Genomic DNA, 22,656 nt, shown 5'->3' on the forward strand with positions numbered 1-22,656 from the left:
TGTCCCTCCTTTACTTCCTACAGCTCCCCAGTCTCCAGTCCCACGGGTATTTTCCAGTCCTTGGGGACCATATCATATTTTCCTGTCCCCCCTGCCTTTATCTGTGCACAGAGCAAGGCACTTACATGTGAGTTACCTCTGCTTCTTCTTTGATTACACACAGACCTTTGGTTTGGTTTAGTCTTTGACTAAAACTAAGAAGCTTAAGGCAGTAAGGAATTCCAGGGACCATGATGATGATAATGTTAACAGCCACAGACATTACTTGGAAGCTATGCTGTACCAAGCACTGTGCTGAGTGTTTTAGAAACAGTATCATTTAATTCTCACAAAGCCCAATGAGGTAAGTACTGCTACTACTCTCATTTGTAAGATGAGGAAACTGAGGCTTAAAGAGGTCTATCAACTTGTCCCACGTTACTGTTTAATTAGAGGTAGAGACCAAATTCAGATCTGAGTTAAGTCCAGATCGAACCTGCCCCCAATCACTATACCACACTGCTTTTCTGATTAGGTATCAAGCTGTGGAAATGTTAAAAATGGAAAACAAAAACAAAAACAAAAAATCAACATTGCCAATCTCATTGTTATATCGACCTACCTTTTTACTCAAATTTTGTTGGCAGTATTTTCCAGAGAATAGACACTTGACATAATATCTCTTCAGAATGGAAACAATGTTAAAAGAGCATTTTAAATGTGTGTTGAACACAATATTCAATGGTCTACGTTACTTCTGCCTGCTCAGGAGTCTCACTCTGTGTGAGGAGGGATTTCTCGGTCCCTCGAGCCTGCCTGCCCGTCCAGCCTCCATGCTTTTGCTGATACGATGCCCTCTGCTCGAACGGTCACCACCTTCTCTATTAAGAAAAAATTCCCCCATCCTTCAAGACGTACTTCAAATATTGCCTTTTCTGTGAGGATTTCCACCATCACTCCCAGCCAAAAGTGGCCACTGCCCCCAGCTCTGGGCCCTTATCATTATTTCTGCCCCTCTCCCATAAACACTGCCCTCATGGTATGCGCACCTGTGCTTCCTGTCCCTTGCTGGTTTCTCTACCAGGCTTAGTACCCAGTGGAACAGATCCGTAGAGACACAGCCAGGCTCCCAGCTCTGGCCCTTACCAGCTGTGCATCAACAGGGAAGTCACTTAACCAACCTGACTCTTAGTTTTTTCATCTGTGGAAATGGAAATAATAGAAAACCATCTCCCAGGCTCTTGTAAGAATTAAATTTAATGAGGATTCTTTAGAGATTATAAAGTATATTGAAAATATAAGGCATTATTATTATATTGCTTAATAGTTAATGAATGAAAGAACACCCAAATGTCCTAATGTAATACAGTCTGTATTTAATACACAGACTGATGCAAAGATTTATATGTGAAACCACCCACACAGTCTCAGACCTCAGCAATTAGGTGTATATACAGTGCTATTTAATAGACTTACTGCACTACAGAAAAGTCAGAAGACATAAACAAGGTGGAAAAGAAGAATTTTCAGCTTCTAGGTAAAGAAAAATGCTAATTATCCTAAAATTTTCATTTAAAGTTTTGCTACCCTCCTACTCCATCTCCTCTCAAATACCCTTTTTGCAAACACAGTTGGAATCAAATGTGTGCTTATATACACAGTGCCACACACAGGCTGAGACACACACAGGGGTCTGAGGAATATGTCTTCCTACACAATTCTACAGATGATCTGAGTGGTAAAATTTGAGACAATGTGATGAAATGGAGGCCACACTACAATTAATGATACTGGCATTTTTTCTTTCCCACTGGAGGCTGTGAACAAAATCTCACTGTAGGCTCAAGGGCATGATCAATCTAGCTGCCTGCCACATGCCAGCAGGAAGGGCTTTCTCCAAAGTGAAATGTTACAAGCCTGGAGAACAGCAGAATCAGATACTATGAGGTGCTGTTGCTCAATAAGCAATAGGTTTTGAGGTCTCCCGACGTTCATAATGTGGCCTCCTGTTGGCCCCAGTCCTGAAGCACTTTGGGTGCAAACCACCGCCCCAGTCAATGCACATGTGCATGGCAGTGCTGGCACAGCACATGGGGCAGGACAGACGGATGGACGTTCACTTTTCTTTCATAAGAAAATAAGTTTGTTTGTTTACTTATTTATTTATTTTGAGACAGAGTCTTACTCCGTTGCCCAGGCTCACTGCAACCTCTGCCTCCCAGGCTCCAGCGATTCTCTTGCCTCAGCCTCTCAAGTTGCTGAGATTACAGGCATGTGCCACCATTCCCAGCTGATTTTTGTACTGTTGGTAAGAGACAGCATTTCACCATATTGGCCAGGCTATTCTCAGACTCCTGGCCTTGAGTGATCTGCCCCCCTTGGCCACCCAAAATGCTAGGATTACAAGCGTGAGCCACTGGGCCCTGTCTAGTTTCTTTCTTTAGCAAGGAGCCACTTGCATCCTCTCAGTAGTTCAGAAGGGTGAACCCCTCCCCTAAAGGCCCCCCAGCTATGGGAAGGGTAGAGCACAATGAGGAGAGGACGGGCTCTGGGTGTGAGTCCTGTCTCTTTCTCTCACTAGGGATCTGGCTTTGGACATATCATTTAACCTTCATGGCCTCAGTTTCTCATCTGTGGAAATGGAAATAAAAACAGCATGGTGCCCCTGTTTGCACTTAACAAATACTTACTGGGTAAGTAAGACTCTTGAGAAGATTAAATGAGGAAACACATGTAACACTCAGAATAGCACCTGCCTGGCACAAGGCAAACTCTTGATTTGTGTGTGCTGCCATATTTGTGTGTGCTCTTACATCAGCTTAGGCTTTGCTGGGAGTGGCTGGGAGCAGGGGCAAAGGCACGCTGCAGACAGAAGGGCAACATGGCCCTCGTTTGCTCTGAGCCTCAGGTATGGGGCACAGGGACATGAGAGGAGGGCTTTTAGAGGCAGCACAGTCTGCATAGGGTTTACAGTCAGAAAACTGGACTTCTAGGTCCAGCTCTACTACTTACCAGCCATTCCAACCGAACAAGTTATTTGACTGCAGCAGGCCTCAGTTTCCACATCTGGGGCTTGCAGGACAGGAAATGCAGTTAGTAACTATAGAGAGCGCATCGACTACTGGAGAGAAAAATTGAAAGGCCTCACACAAAGGCATGGTATTGATTCTGTATTTGCCTAGCGGAGCCTCTCTTCTAAGGGGAAAGGCAGTCAGTGTCCACCACCACTTGTGATTTCTGTAGTTTTATACTGAAAGTCTTCAGTAAAATAGAATAAAAGTACAGATTGAAGCCCCTGGATAGGTAAAATGCACAAATGGACACTTTAATGTAGACCCTTCTGATGCAGGTGCCAGAAACACCCAGCATCCTGTCTACGGTCCTCTGCCTTTCTTTAGGCTGTTCGGTCTTCCAGAAAGCCATTCCGATCTTCTCTTTCAACATCCTACTTGATTTACAAACTCAATGCCTTGTTTTAATTTTTCCTGATCTTCCCAGTTAGAATGAATTGCTGTCTCCTTTGGAATCCCACAGGGATAGGTTCAAACTCCAGTAATATACCTTTATCATCTGCCTAGAATTGCCATCAGCTCCTTACACATCTGGCTGTCCACGAAAGTAGAGATGACTCAGAGGCAGTGACTTCATCTGGCTTTGTCTGCTCCTCACAGCCTGGGACACAGTCCAAAAGACAGGCTCAGTGAATGCTCCCCACCAGTTTAAACCTGAATTTGGGGAAGCTCCTTCTGCTTCATCACCTGAAATCCCTGCATCCAGGAATGGCTCTCGGCTGCTAAACCTGAGAGGGTTTAAAATCTCCAGGTGATTCAGCTGCTGGGAAGCTGCGTTTACTCCACACCTACTATAGGTCATCCACTGGACTGGGCCCTTTGCAGATGTTCTCTGGCTTAATGCTCAAACCACCACTTAGATACTAATTGACATTTTACCAATGATGAAACCAGGATACAGAGAGGTTTAAAAATGTGTCTGAGCCGGGTTTGGAATGCAGGTCTTACTTGGCCCAGTCTGTGCTTTTGCTCCGAGACCGTATTGCTGTCTTTAGAAGGATGAAGCTGTTTAGTTCTGGTTTTGTTGTTTTACTGATAGGAAGAAGCACTGAGTGGAAGGAGAAATATTGTGGTTTTTTCAGCCCTCTCTCTTCCTCTCACTGCTGCCTTCTTCCTTCCACCCTGCTCTTCTTCCCTGCTATGAAAAGAGGCTGAGCTCTGCTCTTCCTTGTCCTCTAAGCCTAGTGGACTTAAGTGTAGCCCCTTCCTAACTTCTCCTCCACAAGTGCTAGGTATTTACTCAGTAAAAGAATAGCCATCGGGGGGCTGTTTTCTCTTTCTCTCTGCACTTAAGTGCAATTAAATTATGTTATTTCACAGTAATTAGTCTGCAATACAAATGAGACTTGGGGAAAATTCCTTTCCAAGAAAGCTAAAAATCTATAAAATCCACTCCCTTTCCATACTCCCTGGGCAATGTTGTAGAAGGAGCACCCAGAGACGCAGCTGGGGCTCCTGCCTGACCAAGCACGGCTGTGCAGCCTCCTCGGGGCTTTAAACTGCCCCCAGGGCCTCCAAGTCCCGGGAGGGTGTGCTGTTTCCGCAGCCGCTGTTGTTCTTATTAGAAATGAATATATGAGTACATGTGGGCCCCTTCTTTTTGACACATTTCCAAACTCAGAAACTGCTCCCCTCAAACTCAACACATCTTGTTTGCCAGGGGGAAGGGGCAGGCAGATTTCATTTACAAGTGGCTCTTACTCTTAAGAACTAGGTGCCTGAGAATCATTTCATCTCCATAGCAGCCTCATACCTACATTCACGGGTCAGGAAACTGAGGTCCGGGCAGAGGACACTTCTTGCTTGGAGTCATAAGTAGTTAGGAGCAGATGAGGGTGCAAAGCTAGCCTGTGTCCCGTGCTGATTATGTTTCAGCAGCCACCTCTGGCTTTGTCTCCTCTGGTTTTCCCTCAGCATAGTCTCGAGGAGCCATTTTTCACTCACCGATATACACTTTCCACCTTTGATCTTTGTGAGAACTTGGAACCTCTATTTTTTCCTTTTTCTTTCCCTCCTCTCCAAGCTTTGCAACATCTGTCGTGTTCTGATCTCGACATCCTCCCATCCTTTCTCTCCTTGAACAAACTTTTGCTGGACACATGCTATATCATGCCAGATCCCGGCACAAGAAGCTGCGGCTATGATACTAAGTGTGATGGAATTGTTTTTGGTCCTTATGGAGCTCATAATCTAATGGTGGGGACAGATATTAAATGGTCCATGTCACAGTCATTCAGCAGCAATTGTGAGGAGCACCACAAGCACCATAAAGGCATAGAACTGGGTTCCTGGCTCAGCGGGAGAGGCTCACAGATGCTTCCCTGAAGTAGCGACACTTGAGCTAAGCTCTTGAAAAAGAACTGATTGGTAGAAGTGGGGTAGGAGATGGCGGGCAGCTCTCTCCAGGAATCCTTCAGTCTCTTTGGGTCTCAGAGCAACTTGTGACCCTGCTCCTACCTCCCACCAATTAAACTGGCAGACCCAGGATCAGACAGAAAGTCTTCTTCTGGCAGGGCTATGGGGAAATTGGATACCTGGCTGGGAGTCCTGACGTTCAGTCCTATCCTTCTGAACAGGATCTAGCAGTGAGTAACAGAGTTTTAAACTGTTCACACCTTGTGACCCCAGAATCCTGCTCTGGGGAATACACCCTTTCCAAAATAATCCAAATAAGAAATAAGAAAACAGAGCAGAGGCACAAAGATGTTCACAGAAGTGCTACTTATAATGCCAAAGAACTGTAAACAGCCGGAATACAATGATATAGTAATGGCACAAATATAATAGGTTTTCCACTTGGCAAGAATGACAATTGTGTCAGTATTTGAAAATGTTTGCATGAAAAAATGGCCTGTGAAAAAGGCGGAAGGACATAAAGCTGTGTATCCTCACTGATTATGCTGAGGCTATGGCTTCTGTTGTTATTAAAAATGAACATACGAGTAAATGAGGGTCCTTTCTTTTTGACATATTCTCAAACTCAGAAACTATGAGCCATGATATGGAGGTCAAGGATAACACACAGAAAACCCCAGAATGTTTCTGTTGTTTGCCCCAGTATCTTGAATTCTGGATGATATCTTAAAAAATTTCTCAACAACACTGAAATACCCCAAGAGTCTGGAGATTATTTTAGGTAACACCTGATTTTAAAGCCAGTAAATAAATCACTTCTTCACTACATTTCTCAAAAACAGTGCCTGAAACTACAGAGACAGAGAACAGATAGATGAGTGATTGCCAGAGAGTGAGAATGAGAGGGGGGTTGACTTCAAAGGGGCATAAGGGAACTTTGGGGGTGATGGAATGGTTATGTGTTTTGACTGTGGTGGTGGTCACATAACTCTACCAGTGTGTCAAAACTCATAGAGTAGTACACTTAAAATGTGTTAATTTTCTGTATGTACATTATATCTCAATAAATGTGATATGAAGGGAGTGGCCTGGGCCTGGTGGCTGAGTGGGTGCAAAGGTAAGGGACAATGCCTGAGCAGTGGCTGGAGTTTCAATCCTAGTTAGGTCCCTAGAAGCACAGTCAGAGCCCTGCGCATGGGTAGGGAAAGGAATTCGACACAGAGGAAGACTGATGTCGTCCTGCTGCCTTCCACACTCACTCTCTATGCTTTTCCACCCTGCTTTGTGCCCTGGGAGGCTGGTCCACATGGCCTGGATCAATGGTTCTCTTGAGCTCTGACTTCTGGTTGGGTTCCACCACCAGGAGGAGGTTGTCGGGGTGGGAAGAAAGTGAGGTGGAGACTTCCGTCCTCCGGCTCCCTCACCGCCATACCTCTACTGAAGACCACACATCCATGTCAAGCAGCACTCTCAGCTGGCTACCTTCTCCAGGTTCTAGTAACCACTCCTTCCCCCTTGCCCCTTCATGCCCCTTCATGCCCCTTCATGGTGTTCTAGAACCATTAGCCAGGGGGTAGTACCATTCCTTGACACACTGCTCTTGCTTTGGTATTTAGCTTCTTAAACTGTCCTCAAATTAAAAACAAATGAATGATCAAATGACAAACCCCATAACCCACTGCCTGAATACTTCCGTTGCCAGGAAGGGCACTGTCAAACTCTCCTATCATGGGGAAGCTCTGCAAACTGGAAAATGTTCCTTTTCTTCCCTCTTCAGCCCTGCAGAGCGAGTTGGTCCCTTCTCCCTTCGTCAGCATTTCGGACAACTGCAGAGAACCATGCTGGTCTCCTAAGTCTTCCTTCTGGGGATCTGGAAGATATCTGTCTGTGGCCTGTTATAATGAGAACAATCTATATATATCTTGCTATTAGCAATTCCCACAGAGCAGCATGAAGGAATCAATCTTGGACAGAGAAGGCGTTAATGCAGGATCCTGTATCTTTATCACTTTTTCCTCCTTCTAAAAGACCAAGTTCAATCATCTCCATTTCCCATTCTTTGGGCTATAAAGCTAAATCTATGGCTCCTGTCCAAAAGGCCTGATGTGAAGTCAAAGAGAAAGGAGGGAAAATGAGCCTTATTGCACAGTAACACCCAGACCCAAGTGTAATAGGCTCATGCTAATGAGGCAACAGCATCTGAGATCCTGATATTGCATGAGTTGAGCCAGATGGAAATAACTGGGGGTTGAGGATTGGATACATCCACCCTGGCCTCTATCTGTAATTCTTTCTCTTTCTCAACACATCTCATGTCCATTTCACCTGTATCTGAGCCCCAGAACACAAAATACACAGTTCTGCCACCATGCTTTTGCCCATGCTGCTCTTTCGCCTAGAGTACCCTTGGCAGACTTAACCATCTTGCAAGGCCTCTTATTCAACCAAGTCTTAATTGAGCCCAGGTACCTTGTGCCAGGCTTTGTGCTAGGTGGGGGAGTGAACTCCCCCTAAAAAGAAGGAAAGTCTAATATGTCTTCTAACTTGAATTGCTGCCATACTGAAGTCCAGTTTGTATGAGGAAATGTCAGAGATACTGAGAGTCTGTACCATTCTATGCAAATTGCACTTAATGCTCAAGTTCACTTCTATCACCATTTCCTAGATAGCCTCAAGAACTGCATGACCCAGAGTCTTCCAGACCAAGAACTGCAATATTATTCCAGCAAGCAAAGCTCTCTAACAGCTGCCTTTTGAAGAGCAGCAATTAAGCATTAAGCTCAGCAACATTCTCACTTATAAATTAAACTATCACCACTTCAAACAAGGGTTCTGATTTTTTTTTTTGTACTCCACAATCAGTCCTTGTGGAGGTGAAAAACACAACCTAATTTAAGAAAGGATCCCTCACTGCTGTTACACAAATTGGAATGTTCCACTATGGTTACCCAGAAAATGCAGAAGCCCTCATCTGAGACTCTACCCTTTATGTCCTGGTGCAATTTCCCAGAGATATAGAAATACAGACTGGGAAGGACCTTACAGGACAATCTACTCCTGCCACATTGTGGGTGAGGTTCAAGGAAGGGTAACAACCATCTCCCAAGGCAACCAGCAAGGGACATCTCTTTTATCACATACTCTGTGTTTTTCAACATCATCTCATTTAACCCGCACAACAGCCTTATGAAAGTAGTACTATTATTCCTCCCACTATGCAGATGAGGAAACCAAGGATCAAACGGCTAAACAGCTGGAGAGTGGCAGCGCTAAGATTTCTGTGGAGTTGGTCAGGCTCCAAATCCTATCTTCTTTCCTGATGAGAACCCCACATTGCCTTAGAGAAATCACAGAGAATGGCGCCACTGTCCTGCTGGGCAGACCTGAACCTGATGATACAGCAATCAGCAACCAGTGTCCTTTCAGGTCTTCATTTAAATGTAAAGCCACTCCTCATTTTAGATTTATTAACAAGTCTTTTTCATCTCCTATTCCAAAGGCCTAGCTGGCAAGACAGGCGCTTGAAGAATCCTCAAGATACTAATCTGAGGCTCTTCTGCAGCACACAGTGTCTGTGTTTTACATAGAGATTCGGAACACAAGGGAAGCTGTCAGTTTTATCTGGATAGAAGCAACAGTTGGTGAAGCACAAATCAAGTTCTGTCCTAGTTAGAGAAATGATGTGAGCTGCTTTGCAGGTGACGATTCTTCTTGTGGCTGCATTGCTGGAACAACGAGACATCCCTACAAATGTTTTCCGACAGGTCCCCCTGGTTGTTTTGTCAGCTGCCCTTGGACTAACACAGGCCAGGAAGCCTGTTGGTGCTGCAGTGAGACAAGCCAGGTCCAAGTTCTCACTCAGGAGTAACTAATACTCTGTTACATGAGATGCTAATAATTCTAATAATACCTATAACAATAGTAGTATCTAACTTTTATTGAGTGATCTGTGCCAGGGAGTGAGCTAGGTACTTCTTATAAATTATCTTACAGAAATTTCACCCCAACCCTGTGAAGTAACCACTATTATAATCTTCATTTTGTAGATAGGGCAACCGAGGCAGAGAGAGGTTGTGTAAACTCGCCAAATGTCACAAAGCTTGGAAGCAGCAGTGCTGAGATTTAAAAGCAGGCAGTCTAATTTCAGAACCTATGCTCTCAACTACCATGCTGCTCTTGGTCCCTCTCCAAAATGGGCGAATCATTCCAGCCACTTCCACGAGGAAAGTGAAAACCAAGGTTCAGATAGGTTAAGCAAACTGCCCAAGTTTACACAGTCAGCAAGTGATACAGCCAGGGTCTGAAGTGAGATCTTTTGATTCTACATTGTCTGTTCGAGCCCAGGGCCTATATAGCATAGTTGGCTGAAAGCATGGCCTTTGAAATCCCAAGTCTTGGTTGTATCCCAGCTATGTCATATACTGGCTGTGTGACCCAGGCAAGTTGCAAACTTCTCTGAGTTTTAGTTTCCTTGTCTGGAAAATAGAGAAAATCATACTCATCCCACAGAATTGTGGTGAGGGTCCAGAGAAATGATACACGTAATGGGCCTGGCCCAAGGCTAGGCACATAGCAAAAATTCAAAAAGCCAAATATTAAGATGAGAAAATTACAGCATACAGGTTGAAAGTGTGAGCTCGAAAGAGAAAAAAATTAGAAAGCATTAGCTCAAGAACTTGAGTGCCTGCGGCTGGGTGGATCATAGCCCTAACATTTACCATGCAACAGTGGGCAAGCTACTGAAGCTCATGGGGGCTCAGTGTCCTCATCTGTCAATTGCAAATAATAACTTATGATTGTTAGGAGATTTCAGTGAGGAAACACAAGCAACATGCTCAGAACAGAAAGGGGCACGTGGACAGCATACAATCCAAACTAACTGCTCTTTATGAATGATAAACAACGGCCAAATGTGATTTTTACTACTCTATATCGCACCTTTTTGGTAAACATGTTTTAAAAACAATTAAATGCTATACAATAAAGCATTTAATTGTTTATTTTAACAATTGGCAGTACAAGCTTCAGGGTCTGCCCTAAAACTAGCGTTGCCCCTTTCGACATCATCTCATGTAACCTACACAACAGCCCCCATTGTGTTCTGCCAACAGATTTCTCCAGAAAAGAAAAGACCCGGTATTCAAATGGAGACTAACAAGGACCTGAAAACTGTACTAGGAAGAATTGGTGAATAAAGCACTGTAAACTCATCCTCAGTGGCTGTCTTTCTGAATTGGCGCCTTTGGAGACAAAAATATACATTTTCTCTCTGAAGAGATCCCACAGTTGTGTGAGGGTCCTCCCTGGATTCCCAGCTCAGGCCAGAGCAGCCAAGTAGCACTCCCAGGAGAGGAGGAGATGGCCCATGGGCAAGGCTCTGGCTTCCACAGTCTCTGTGGGTGGTAAGTGCTGACTCCAGTGTCTCTACTTTCTCATGAAAATACCCGTAAATGTATCTGTAATTGAAAGGTCACTGGTGGCACAAGTTTCTCAAGATACTTTCCAACTAAGAAATGGAACATCAGCTGGGCGTGGTGGCTCACACCTGTAATCCCAGCCTGTTGGGAGGCTGAGGCAGGAAGATCATTTGAGGCCAGGAGTTTATGACAGCTTGGGCAACATATTAGACTCCATCTCTATACACACACAAAATGAAAAAGTAGCCAGGTGCAGTGGGAAACAACTGTAGTTCCGGCTGCTCGGGAAGCTGAGGTGGAAGGATCACTTGAGCCCAGGAGTTCAAGGCTGCAGTGAGCTATGATTGTGCCAGTGCACTCCAGCTTGGGGGACAGAGTGAGACTCCCATCTCTAAACAAACAAACAAACAAACAAGCAAACTAAACATCAAATGAATCTGTCAGGATTACCAACCAGACATGACAGCCCTAGGCAGATAATAGCAAAAGAAAAATTCTTTTCCACCCTCTGTTTCTGCCTCCCGCTCTGCTGGTGAGGTGATGCAATTCTTATCTGGAACCTGATAGGATGTAGAAAATAATTACAAATGAAAAGGTTATTCATAATTTTTAAATGAGTTAATTAGTAAACCCAGTCAGACTCACTCATTACAGTAATTAATAATTGATTATACTTGAAATTAAACACAATTTTTCATCAAAAATCTAATTAAATATCTGTGCTTTTGCCTGTTGATTAGATCGGCTGGTCTGCTGGAAAAGGGTCTTTGTTAGGGATATTTGTGCTTGGCTGAGACAATTAATTTGATTTTTAATAATTGATGGTTCCTTCCAAGTTAGTCATCACAGCCTGTAATTATGGCCAAGCAACAAGATGCTCATGCCTTGTCCTCAGCAGCTGCAGGAGACCAAACAACAAGGCTGCTACCCCCTAGCTTGTGAAGCAAGGTTGGGATGGTCCACACACCTGCAACGTGTTCACCTGCGTTAGCTTACAGCAAGCTCACAAGCATCCTTCTGAGGTGTGGGTTGTGCCTATTTTCTAGATGAGCAAATCAGAACTCAGAAAGAGAAATGACTTTCCCATTGAAAGTCATTTCTCCCAGCAGGGTGAGCAGCTGCTGTGTGGTGAAGCAGGGCCTGGAATCCAGGGCTGTTGCGGTGGGTCTAAGCTCTTCCCCAACATCTTGCTGATTCTCCAGGAAACAAAGGGAATGCCACAGGCTTGCCTCTCTGGCTTGATCACTGTATATGAGCCCCAGCGTCCAGTCCAAGCATTTCTACAGAGACAGAATATTATCTGTGTAGAAATATCTGTGTTATTCTTGGCAAGGACACACTATCAGTGAACTGACCATTCCTGGCTTGAGACACAAAATCTTCAAAATTGACCTTCGATCCACCTCCTCTTCTCCACCTACGTTGTCAGTGTTGTAACTGAAGCCAACAGCTTTTCCTGACTAGTTGACTGCAATAGTTTCCCAACAGGTATGCTTCTACTCTCTCCTTCCTCTACCCTTACCTTTCTAAAATAAAAATCTGTGTCCTACCACTGCTTAAAACTGTTCAGTGGCTCCCCAGTTGCCCACCCAATAAGGTCCTCAACTTGTCCTCCAAGCTGATCTTCATAATCTGACGACACACTTCTGTATTAGCTCCAACAGTACACCCCACACTCCTCAAATGCTTCAAACACAGAAAACATCTTTGCTACCACATCATCCTCTTTCAAGTCTTTGAAAGCTCCCTTGCTTTGAAATGCCCTTTCTGTATGTCTACTTCTGGCTAACGCCTACTTTAAAATGCAGCTCAAACATCACCTTTCCCAGGAAGTCTTCCCTACTCCTTTTGGCTGGGGTTGGGTATTCTCACAGCCCCTGAGCTCTGTATAAATCAATCACTGTTTCAGATTTGCCTGCTTACATAGCTATCTCTTCTTTTAAGCTATGAATACCTCAAGGGTAGTGACCATATAGTTAACCCTAGCACTTAGCATAGAGCCTGGCTCAAAGCAGGTACTCCATATGGTTTGCTGAATGAAAAACAAAATTCACAAAATTGTGGATTTGAAAGCTGTCAATGTTGGAAGGAAAATTAAAGGTTACCCAGTGAAAACCCTCAGGCAGTGCTTGAATCTTATTCTAAGTGGTCCCTGAGCTCTATCTGTATCCTTCCTGTGATAGGGAGCTCACTACTTCCCACAGTTGCCCCTATCTTTAGATAGCTGAAGACTGATCATGTATTCTTATTAACTGGGAGAGAAAGAAGCCCATGAGATGGAAAACAGGAGAGAGTTTGATTAATCATGTAAACATTTACACTTTCTCACTGAATTAGGCTATATGATATAAACCTTAAGACTTCAACACAAAACAAATTGATGTGTATATGTAGCAAACTACTCAAATTATGACTTATGCCTGCTTGTCCAGAAGTATACTCACTTAGGAAAAATAATAATGTCAGCCAAAACCAAGAGCTGTGCCAGTGGTTGGTGGTGACATAGTATTGGTGGTGCCAGAAGAAACCTTCATGCCAAGTAATGGTACTGGAACCATACAACCCTCACTGGTAACCCACTCCATATCAATGATGCACCTCACAGAGCCTAGGTAGACCTTGACCTCTCCCAGTTTGGCTGTTTCATTTATACAATGACCCATAGCAGGGATGGCAAATACTTGACATGTTATCAATATTCTCCATTTCTGTGACGATAACAGACATCACTAATCAATCACAGATAGTCTCTTACATTGAGCCTAAATATAGCCCCAGTATCTTTCTCAACACTGCATTCTAGGCAGCAGCAACTAAACAATCAGACAGAAGAAGAGATGACATATGCATGCCACCCTGGCCTTGGAGCCATGAAATTCTCTAAGCCAATATTCACCAGGGGAAAAGAGACCTGGCATGCTAGAGGAGGCTTATTGTAGCTTGAGATATTGAAGGGGACCTCCCTTTGCAGGACTATCATCTTCTTGATTACTTACTTTTATAAAATTCAAGAATCTTTAGTGGAACTGACCTTACAGCTTATGCCACTCAAAGCCCATCCATGCTTGAACCACTTCTCTATCTCTTGAACATGTGATGGCCCATGTTGTATTAATCATTCTTAGTGACAGCTGTTACTACGTCTCAAGACAGCCCCTGTTCAGCCACAATGACTTCGCTTGTTACCAAGTTCTTTTTCACAGTGGGCAGCACTCTTTTTTTGTCCTCTGCCAATTAGTTATATTTCTATGTACTGGGCTTGTGCTGAAAAAGTCCCCTTTGCTTGCAGAATTATCTTAGAATTCCTTAGCATGGGTTCAAGGCCTTCTCAAGCTGGCCCAACCTACCTTAAGACTTTGAATTACAGACTTAGAAGGTTGGAAAGGACCTCAAGGGTTAAGCCAACCTCCCTTCCAATGCCTTTACCAAGAGGCTGATTTATACAGAGGCAGCAGACCCTGCACAACACCCACAGATCTCTTTGGATTAATATCTTTCCTGGGAAAAGACCAAAGCAAGGGGTCAGAAGTAGGAAGCCAGACTGTGTTACAAATTCATCAGAAGACTGCATGGTGGGAGTCATCTGCTGTATCAAGGCAGAAGTCGGGAGGAGCTCCTTATGTCTGTGTTCGCACCCGGGGTCAGGTGAGCACTGCTCCATGTCAGCCAGCATTCTCTGCTCTTTGTGCTGGCTGGGACCTTCTGCTTCTCAGTCAGAATTTCCCTGGGTTCCTGACCATGGTTTAACTCAGGACATCTACCTTCATACATGCTTTCCTGCCAGTTTCCCTCCAACCCCACAGTGCTCCATCTCCTTTCTGCTCCTCACTGCAGCCACACAGTCCCAACAGGAGAGGCTACCTGCTGTTCAGCCTCTCCAACTTGTCATTCAGTTGTATGTACTCAATCCATGACACTTATGCCATAGATCCCCATCTCAAAGGCTAGTCTTACTGAGTGCTCATGCCTTAATACCAGGCACCCAACACACAAAAGGACAGATGCCCAGCTTCCTTCCTGATATAAGTGCAGAAGGATGCAGAGGAAGGAGAGGAGGGCCCCGAAGAGCTGACCCTGCAGTGTCGGGGTGCAGACTGTCCAGAACTCCAGGGCTGCTTGCCTCACACTGCTTGCTTTGCCTGCCATGCTAGTAAGGAGGCTTCAGTGCCCACACGTGTCTTGGTTGCTGCCCTCTGGGCCAAAGGGGAGCAAGGGAAGCTGGGGTGAAGAGGTGCTTACCCACAAAGTATGCCAGCAGGATGACCAGCGTGGCTGAGATGACGATGGCGCTCAGGGCTGCGCACTTCCAGTTACAGTACTTGGAGGGCTTCTTGAGGTTAAAGGCCGGCCGGGCGAAGGTGCTGCGGGGCAGGGGTCGGGGCGGAGGGGAATACACTGTGCTGGACGTCAGTGGGTACCCTGGTGATGTGGTGCAGAAGAGCGGGGAGGTGCCTCCAGGCTTGAAGAGGAAGTGCCTGCAGATGGAGAGCAGCAAGAGGGTGTCAGGAGCTGCCCACAGACCAGGCACCCAGACAAACCTGGAGGCCAGAGGTGGCAGTAGAAGAAGCATGCAGAGGAGCCTGGATAGAGAGTCACCACAGAGACCTGGGAAAGGACAGGAACAGGGAGAGCCACGGACTAGACCACGGAACAGGGCACACAGAGACATGTTTCCACTGAACAGGGATGGGACAGCCCTACCCATGGGAAAACCCACCCAAGGCAAGGTAGAAGGTGTTACCAACTCAACAGAAGGCTGGCACTGAGATCCTTTTCCTGGGAACGGATGGGGCTGGGATGCTGTTTCTTGGGGAATAAACTTCCTATTCTCTAAAATTATTATAGTAACTTGGAAAGTATCTAAAATCCTGTTCTGTCCCCTGGAGATAATGAGACTTAAAACTGTTCTTCTCCCTCCAATGCTTCTGTTGCCGGTCTATCTCAACTGAGGATTGGAATACCCTTCTTTTTAAAGGGGGTTTTATTGGTGTTGAAGCCAAGAAACCATTATTAAGTTATGCCATGGCCAGGAGTCCCCTAGTGGCTGTCACATGGCCAATGGTAGCAAATGCCTTGAAAGCACTCTGCCCAGAAGCCAGACTGCTGCCTCCCAAGCCCAAGGTGAAAGCTGTGTTGGGGGACAGAGAGGCAACTGCACCCTACAGCCTAGTCATGAGGTCAGCGGGGTATGGTCAAAGCACATGGTTGTGACCAAACTAGGTGTCAGGAGCTCCTCCACAGCTTGGCTTTAACCATGGCCACGGGAGGACTTGCACACAGCCTGGGAAATGGAGCGCACTGGTTACACTGTATCCCCCAGAAGTCTTAGGGCAAACCCACCCCTGTTGGGGTACAAGGTGCCTCAGGCTACAGAATACATGCTCAGGGCCAGAGTTCAAACAACACAGGGACTGTGCTGCATTAAAAATGCTATGTGAGATGGTTTTGGAATGGCAAAGGCAGCCAATGAGATGCCAAGAGCTGCATATTAACAAGACTGCTGTTAATATGCTGGGGGATAGGGTATTCCAAGGATAAACTGTTGCAAGTTGAACATGGACTTGGGGATGAGCATGCCACATAGATCACCTCCCCCAGGAGATCCCAGGGAAAGGTCTCAGGGTCTGCATGCAAGTGCAGGAGCCACAAGGAGAGCACACACAGAGAGGAGAATGGGGATGTCACCTACCCGTCACCGTAAGCCCCATCGTGGCGGGAGGCGCCGAGAATGTCCATCTCAATGAGGTTGTCCTGCAATGTCCCTAGGAATGGCTGCTTGCCTAGGTTTCTACGCACACATGGAGACATGAATGAAGCAATGAGTCATGCATTGATGAAGGGGGATAGTAGAGAAACACACAAAGTGGCTGTTTGGTGCAGCTGTGTGCATGAGACCAGCGGGACATGGTTTCCAGGCAATGGGTCAGTGTGCAAGCCACATGTGCAAGGGGTCCACCTGGCACAGAGCATCCAGAGGGAATGTTGTCTATACAAACCCAAGGTCTGGCAGTTGTGTGCATCATATCACAGTTCTCACTGAAGAGGACTGACATGTGTCTGGTACTGAGCTAGGTATGCTACATCCAGCCTCTCAAATCTTCAAAATGGCCATGCGAGGAAGGCAATGTAATCCTCATTCTACAGGTGAGGAAACTGAGATGTGGAGAGGTAATGGGTCTTGCCAAGGTCAGCTAGCAAAGTTCAAAGAAGGAATTAGAGCTCAGGTTCCAAAGCCTGTGCTCTATCTCTACTTGATACTGCCTACATCTGCTTAAACAGTGAGTGGCTAGAGACACTCATTTGGCTAGTCCAAAGAAAAAAAGTCAGCATTTTTGGCCATTGTCTTCTAAAGCCACAGTTCTCCAACTTTCTGGAGAGCTAAGCATTGCTGAGGCCCATCCCTAGAGATTCAGTCAGCAGGTCGGGTGGGGCCTGAGGATCTGTATTTCTCCCAGGCCCCCAGGTTAATGCTGACCATGGTCAGAGGATCATGGTCCTCTAGCTGTGCGGGGACCTGGGTGATGACTGGTTAGCAAAGATGGAGCTCCACCGAAGACAAAGGAGGATGCTCTCTGTTCCCCAAGTGCACAGCATTTTGTGACTTTACCTATTTCTAACCCAGAATGAAGATAGACATACTTGCCCTTTTTGGTCTCAACCAGGTCTGCTGAGTGACATGATTCACTTGAGTAGGCTGGAGCCTGTCTCCTGATCATTTCGGGACTGCTGTCACCTCACTTTCAGACTCTGTGGTGAATCATTTGTAACAATCCAGTGGTGGCTTCAGCCTGTTTCATGCACCCAAGAAAGGGACTGACTGCAGAAAACTAACTTTGGACCCAGCCCTGCCAAGGACCTTCTTTCTGACTTTGACCAGGTCTTAGAGCCAGTATTCCCAAATTCAAGACCCTTTTATGCCACTCTCTTGCTGTGCAACTTTAGGTATAGCCCTTAACCTTTCTTTATCTTACTTCCTTCATGTAAAAAGGGATTACAATACTAAACTCACAAAGTTGTTATATGCATCAGCTGAGATAATGGTGGAAGAAGTATTAAGGGCTATACAAATACTATAGGAGTACTAATGCTAAATATAATAGTTACTACCTACCCTATATCTACCACATATTATTTATTGTTCCAGAAGCTCTGCAATTATCTAATTTAAATCTTATTCCTCACAATAACCCTATGAAGTCAGCACTTTCATCTCTATTTTGTAGATTGGCAAAGCAAAGCTTGTAGAAGCAACTTTTCTAAGATCATATCATAAACAAGTGGAGAGCCGAGTTGGAGCCTGGGGTTATCTGACCCCAGAACTCAAGTCCCTCTCCACTTTATAACCCTGTCTCACTCTGCACAGCTTTGTGGCTACTGCCCCTGGTCAGCCTCAAAGACCAAAACGAGGAGGCGCTGTAAGTACTATCTGGAAATCCCCTTTCGTTAACATCCCTTGGGACAGTGGAAGCACATGGCAACACTATTTGCAGGTGGAGTGCTGAGTACAGCAGTGGTGGTGGGGACCTCCTCTTTTGGTGAGTTGTGAAGCACTGAACACAAGCCCCTCAAGTCTTCCCCAGTGCCTGGGAGGAGCTTTAGGGGTGTGGAAGTCCCTCAGAGTGGCTCCATTTCCATCTCCAGGCTGAGAGCCCTGCTGATGGGAGGCCTGGTAGCCCCATGGGAGGCATACAGGCCCTGAGGCCAGACAGATCTAGGTTCAGGTCCCATAACCATCATTCACTGGCCCTGGGCAGGTGACCCAGTCTCTCTAAGTATCCATAGAAGGGGATAATTGTTCATTTTACAAAACCCTAAGCGTAATTTGGATCATATCACTTCTCTGCTCTCAAACCTCCAATGGCTTCATAAGCATTTTAGAATAAACCATAGTCCTTGCCAGGGCCCACAAGCTCCTGTAAGATCTGGCCTTTAGTTCTTCTCAAACCTCATTTTCTGTGCTACAGGTACACTGGTCTCCTTGCTGTTTCTTAAACAAGCTAAACCTTGGCTTTCCTCTGCCTCCCTCAACTGTCTCTATGAATCAGAACCCTCCTGAAAATATCTTCATGGAATATAACCTCCCTCCTCCCCTCATCAACTATTACCTTCTTACCCTAACTAAAATAGCTCCCAGCCTACTCTTCCCAATCATTCCCTGGCCCCTTGTACTGATTTTTCATCACAGGACTTCACACACACACACACACTCCTCTCTCTCTCTCTCTTTCTGAAGAAAAATAAAGCAATGACAGTGCAAGGGGCCAGGAAGTGATTAGGAAGCGATAAACACACACACATATATCCAATATATATATGCTTATCTGATTATTGTGCTTTTCCTAATGCATTTTAAGTTCCACAGGGCAGAAATCTTATCTGTCTTGTTCACTGCTATGTGCCCAGAGTCTAGAGGAATATCTGGTACATGGTAGCAGGCACTCAATAAATGTGTGCTGAATACTGCTGAATTCAGGATACACAAAGGGAAGCATGCCGGCATACAGCAGGCACACAGTCAGTGCTTCATTGAAGATGGCAGCAGATGGCATTCTATGATTGTTTCCTCCATTCCTGCATTTCAGGAGGGAACTGTCCACTCTCTCTACAGCATGAGCAGGTCCAAGGAAGAGCTCCTGCCGCCCCCCGGGACCTGAGGCTGGCTACATGGCATGCTCCCTAGAAGACCTGGGAGTCTGGCTTGAGTCAGAAGGCTCAGACCCCGTTTTAAGATATAGAGTCAAATCTATACCTTAAAACCATCAGAAATAAACAAAGAAATACATTCACAGAGCCGGGTACAGTGGCTCACACCTGTAATCCTAGCACTTTGGGAGGCCAAGATGGGTGGATCATGAGGTCAGGAGATCGAGACTATCATGGCTAACACGGTGAAACCCCATCTCAACTAAATTTACACAAAATTAGCTGGGAGCGGTGGTGGGTGCCTGTAGTCCCAGTTACTTGGGAGGCTGAGGCAGGAGAATGGCATGAACCAGGGAGGTGGAGGTTGCAGTGAGCTGAGATCGTGCCACTGCACTCCAGCCTGGGCGACAGAGGGAGACTCTGCCTCAAAAAAAAAAAAAAAAAAAAAAAAAAAAAAAATATATATATATATATATATATATATATATATTCACAGAAAAGAAATACATTCACAGAAAAAGACATAAAGGATAAAGATCAAAATGTTAACAGTAGGGATTTTCAAGTGACTGGAAAAACAGTGATTCTTATTTTAACTTTTATAATTTAAAAAGAAACAGTTATTTTTAAAAAGAGAGAGACTGGATAATTATCTTCTAAAAGTATGGATCTGTTAGGAGAGGGGAAGAGGTGATGCAACAGAGTAAAGGATTTCTAGAGAAAGAGGGTACACCAGTCTCCTGAAAGAGCTTCCACACTCATGCTAATGTGCATATTAATTATTTAGATCCCTCTGGAATTTGGGGAGACATGAGAACTTGCTGAAAATGTTGGCTACTGGCCAGGTGCAGTGGCTTACACTTGTAATCCCAGCACTTTGAGAGGCTGAGGCAGATGGATGGCTGGAGTGCAGAAGTTCGAGATCAGCCCGCGCAGCATGGCAAAATCCCACCTCTAGAAAAAAATTCAAAAACTAGCCAGGCATGGTGCCATGTGCCTGTAGTACCAGCTACTGGGGAGGCTGAGGTGGGAGGATCACCTGAGCCCAGGGAGGTTGAGGCTGCCATAAGCCGTAACTGTGCCTCTGCACTCCAGCCTGGGCCAATGAGACTCGGCCTTAAAAAAAAAAAAACAAAAGAAAAAGAAAGCTCTGGCTATTCAGAATGCTACTACTGCCTTGAAATAGTCTTGTTCTGTACTTTTAAACTTAGTTCTAGGTCAAATTACTTGGTGTAATTTGATTGATGAGGAAACTAAGGCCCAGAGAGACATGTGCCCTGCCCCCATACCCATACAAAAGCAAGTCAGTGGCAGAGCTGAAACTAAAACCTAGGTGCCCTGACTTCCAGTTAAAGGAACTTCCCCCAAATCTCCTATCCATCCACTCCCCAAGACTCTCAGCATCTAGTTCTTCTGAGAAACAAATACCCACCTTTCCTGATGGGGACCCTAAGCTGCAGAGCCCACTTTGGGTCATAGTCCTGCAGGGTCTCCTGCTCACGGTTGCTGAGAACTCAAGTATGGGCACCTGATTCACTTGACCCTCACACTGGTGGCTGCTTTTACCTCATTTTACATATACGGAAACTAAGGCCCAGAAAGGTTAAGTGCCCAGCATACAGCAAAGATAAGGTGAAGAGGGGATTTAAACCAGATCTCTCTGGTCTCACAGCCCTGAGCTGCCTCTCAGGAAAGAGGTTCCTGAGTACTTGGAGAGGAACCTTCAGCTAAGTGGTGTGCTGTTCTTAAGGAGGAGATGGACTGGTTCCCTCTAAGCATGTGGTGAGGTCTTGGAGTAGCCCCTGAACTGCCTGTAGGAGGGGCTCCCAGTCCCTCCTGACTTAAGGCAGGCTGAGCTCACCTCTCAAGGGCAGAACAAAGGGCTTTTGGGAAGGAAGTAGCCAGGAAGCTGCAGAGGCCAGTAGTTCCTCAGGACTGCCCTGTTCAACAGTTCACCCTCTCACAGTAAGCCCGCTGTCCTGGGCCATGTTTCCACGCACAAAGCCCTGGGACAGACATAATTGCATCTGATTCTCACAACAACCTACTGGGGCAGGACAGGCAGGGATCACACTCCATATTCTGTAGCTGAGACCTCAAGGTGTGCAGGGGGTTAGTGACTCAGCCAAGATCACACAGAGTTAGTGAAGGGGCTGGCAGTTGAACAAATGAATGGCAAAACAATGAACCAAGCACCAGGTCTTCCAAGCCATGGTCATCCTTCTAAAAGGCCAATCCCATAATGGCACTTCCTGATTTAAAAGATGTTGCTAGCTATTCACCCTCATGTCTACCACTCCAGCCTCCAGGCCCACAGGGAAAAGTACAACCTCCTTTTCGTGTAGCCCAAGATCCTCCATTTACTCTCATCCTAAGAGACTCCCTGTGCTCCCACTTGTCCCAGCTACTTGCCATCTCTCCAAAATGCCAAGCTCTCTCCTGGCTCTGTGCCTATCTCTCAGCTAAGAATTCCTTTCTCCCCTGCAAACTCCTACTAATTTATGCCTGGAGAAGCTACTTTGAACAATCAGGAAGATGGCGCTGAATAGTGGTTAGGTGTGTGGGCCCTGGAGGCGGCCAGCCTGGGCATGGGCCCTGGTCCTGCCACTTACCGGCTGTGGGACCTGAGGCAAGTTATTTAACTTGTCTGTGCTTCAGATTCTTCATCTCTAAAATGGGGATGAGACTATGACTACCTACATGCGCAGAAGAGTGAAGACAGCAGCCCTGACTGCTATCTTTTGCAAGGCCTTCTTATAACAGTGGCCCTGGACTGGCATCTGGGAACTCAGGTTTCAGGAGAGTTGCCACCATTAACTGACGAGAGTGGCTGGCTCACTGTGCCTCAACAATTACGATGAATAACTGCTTTTCTTTGGGGAGTCTAGAGTCCAGGTACTTGCCAGGCAGGCGGTGTCAACATGAGCAACCCCTAGTAAAAAACCCCTGGAGCTGAGGCTTTAATAAGCCTCCCTGATTGGCAACATTTCACACGTTGTCACAACCTGTAGCTGGGGGAATGAAGTGCGTCCTGTGTGACTCCATTGAGAGAGGGCCCCGGAACCTTGTGCCTGGTTTGCCCCAGACTCTACCCTAGGCTTCTTTTCCCTTTGCTGATTCTGCTTTGCTGCCTTTCACTGTGATAAACCAGGGCTGTGAGTATGACACCTATACTCAACTACGAGCTGAGT

At 45.8% G+C, this 22,656-nt stretch overlaps 1 protein-coding gene across 1 annotated transcript in view; it reads right to left on the reverse strand.

Moving 5' to 3' along the window:
- The window catches only part of TENM4 (teneurin transmembrane protein 4), a 3,098,737-nt gene that overhangs the window by 225,328 nt on the left and 2,850,753 nt on the right, over nt 1–22,656 (reverse strand). Inside the window, exons 13-14 of the mRNA XM_050757454.1 lie at nt 16,512–16,610; nt 15,062–15,297 (exon numbers count right to left, since the gene is read on the reverse strand). Coding sequence (XP_050613411.1) covers nt 15,062–15,297; nt 16,512–16,610 — 335 coding nt within the window. The remainder of the gene's footprint in view (nt 1–15,061; nt 15,298–16,511; nt 16,611–22,656) is intronic.

Source organism: Macaca thibetana, chromosome 14 (assembly GCF_024542745.1).
Source record: "Macaca thibetana thibetana isolate TM-01 chromosome 14, ASM2454274v1, whole genome shotgun sequence".
Lineage (NCBI taxonomy): Eukaryota > Metazoa > Chordata > Mammalia > Primates > Cercopithecidae > Macaca > Macaca thibetana.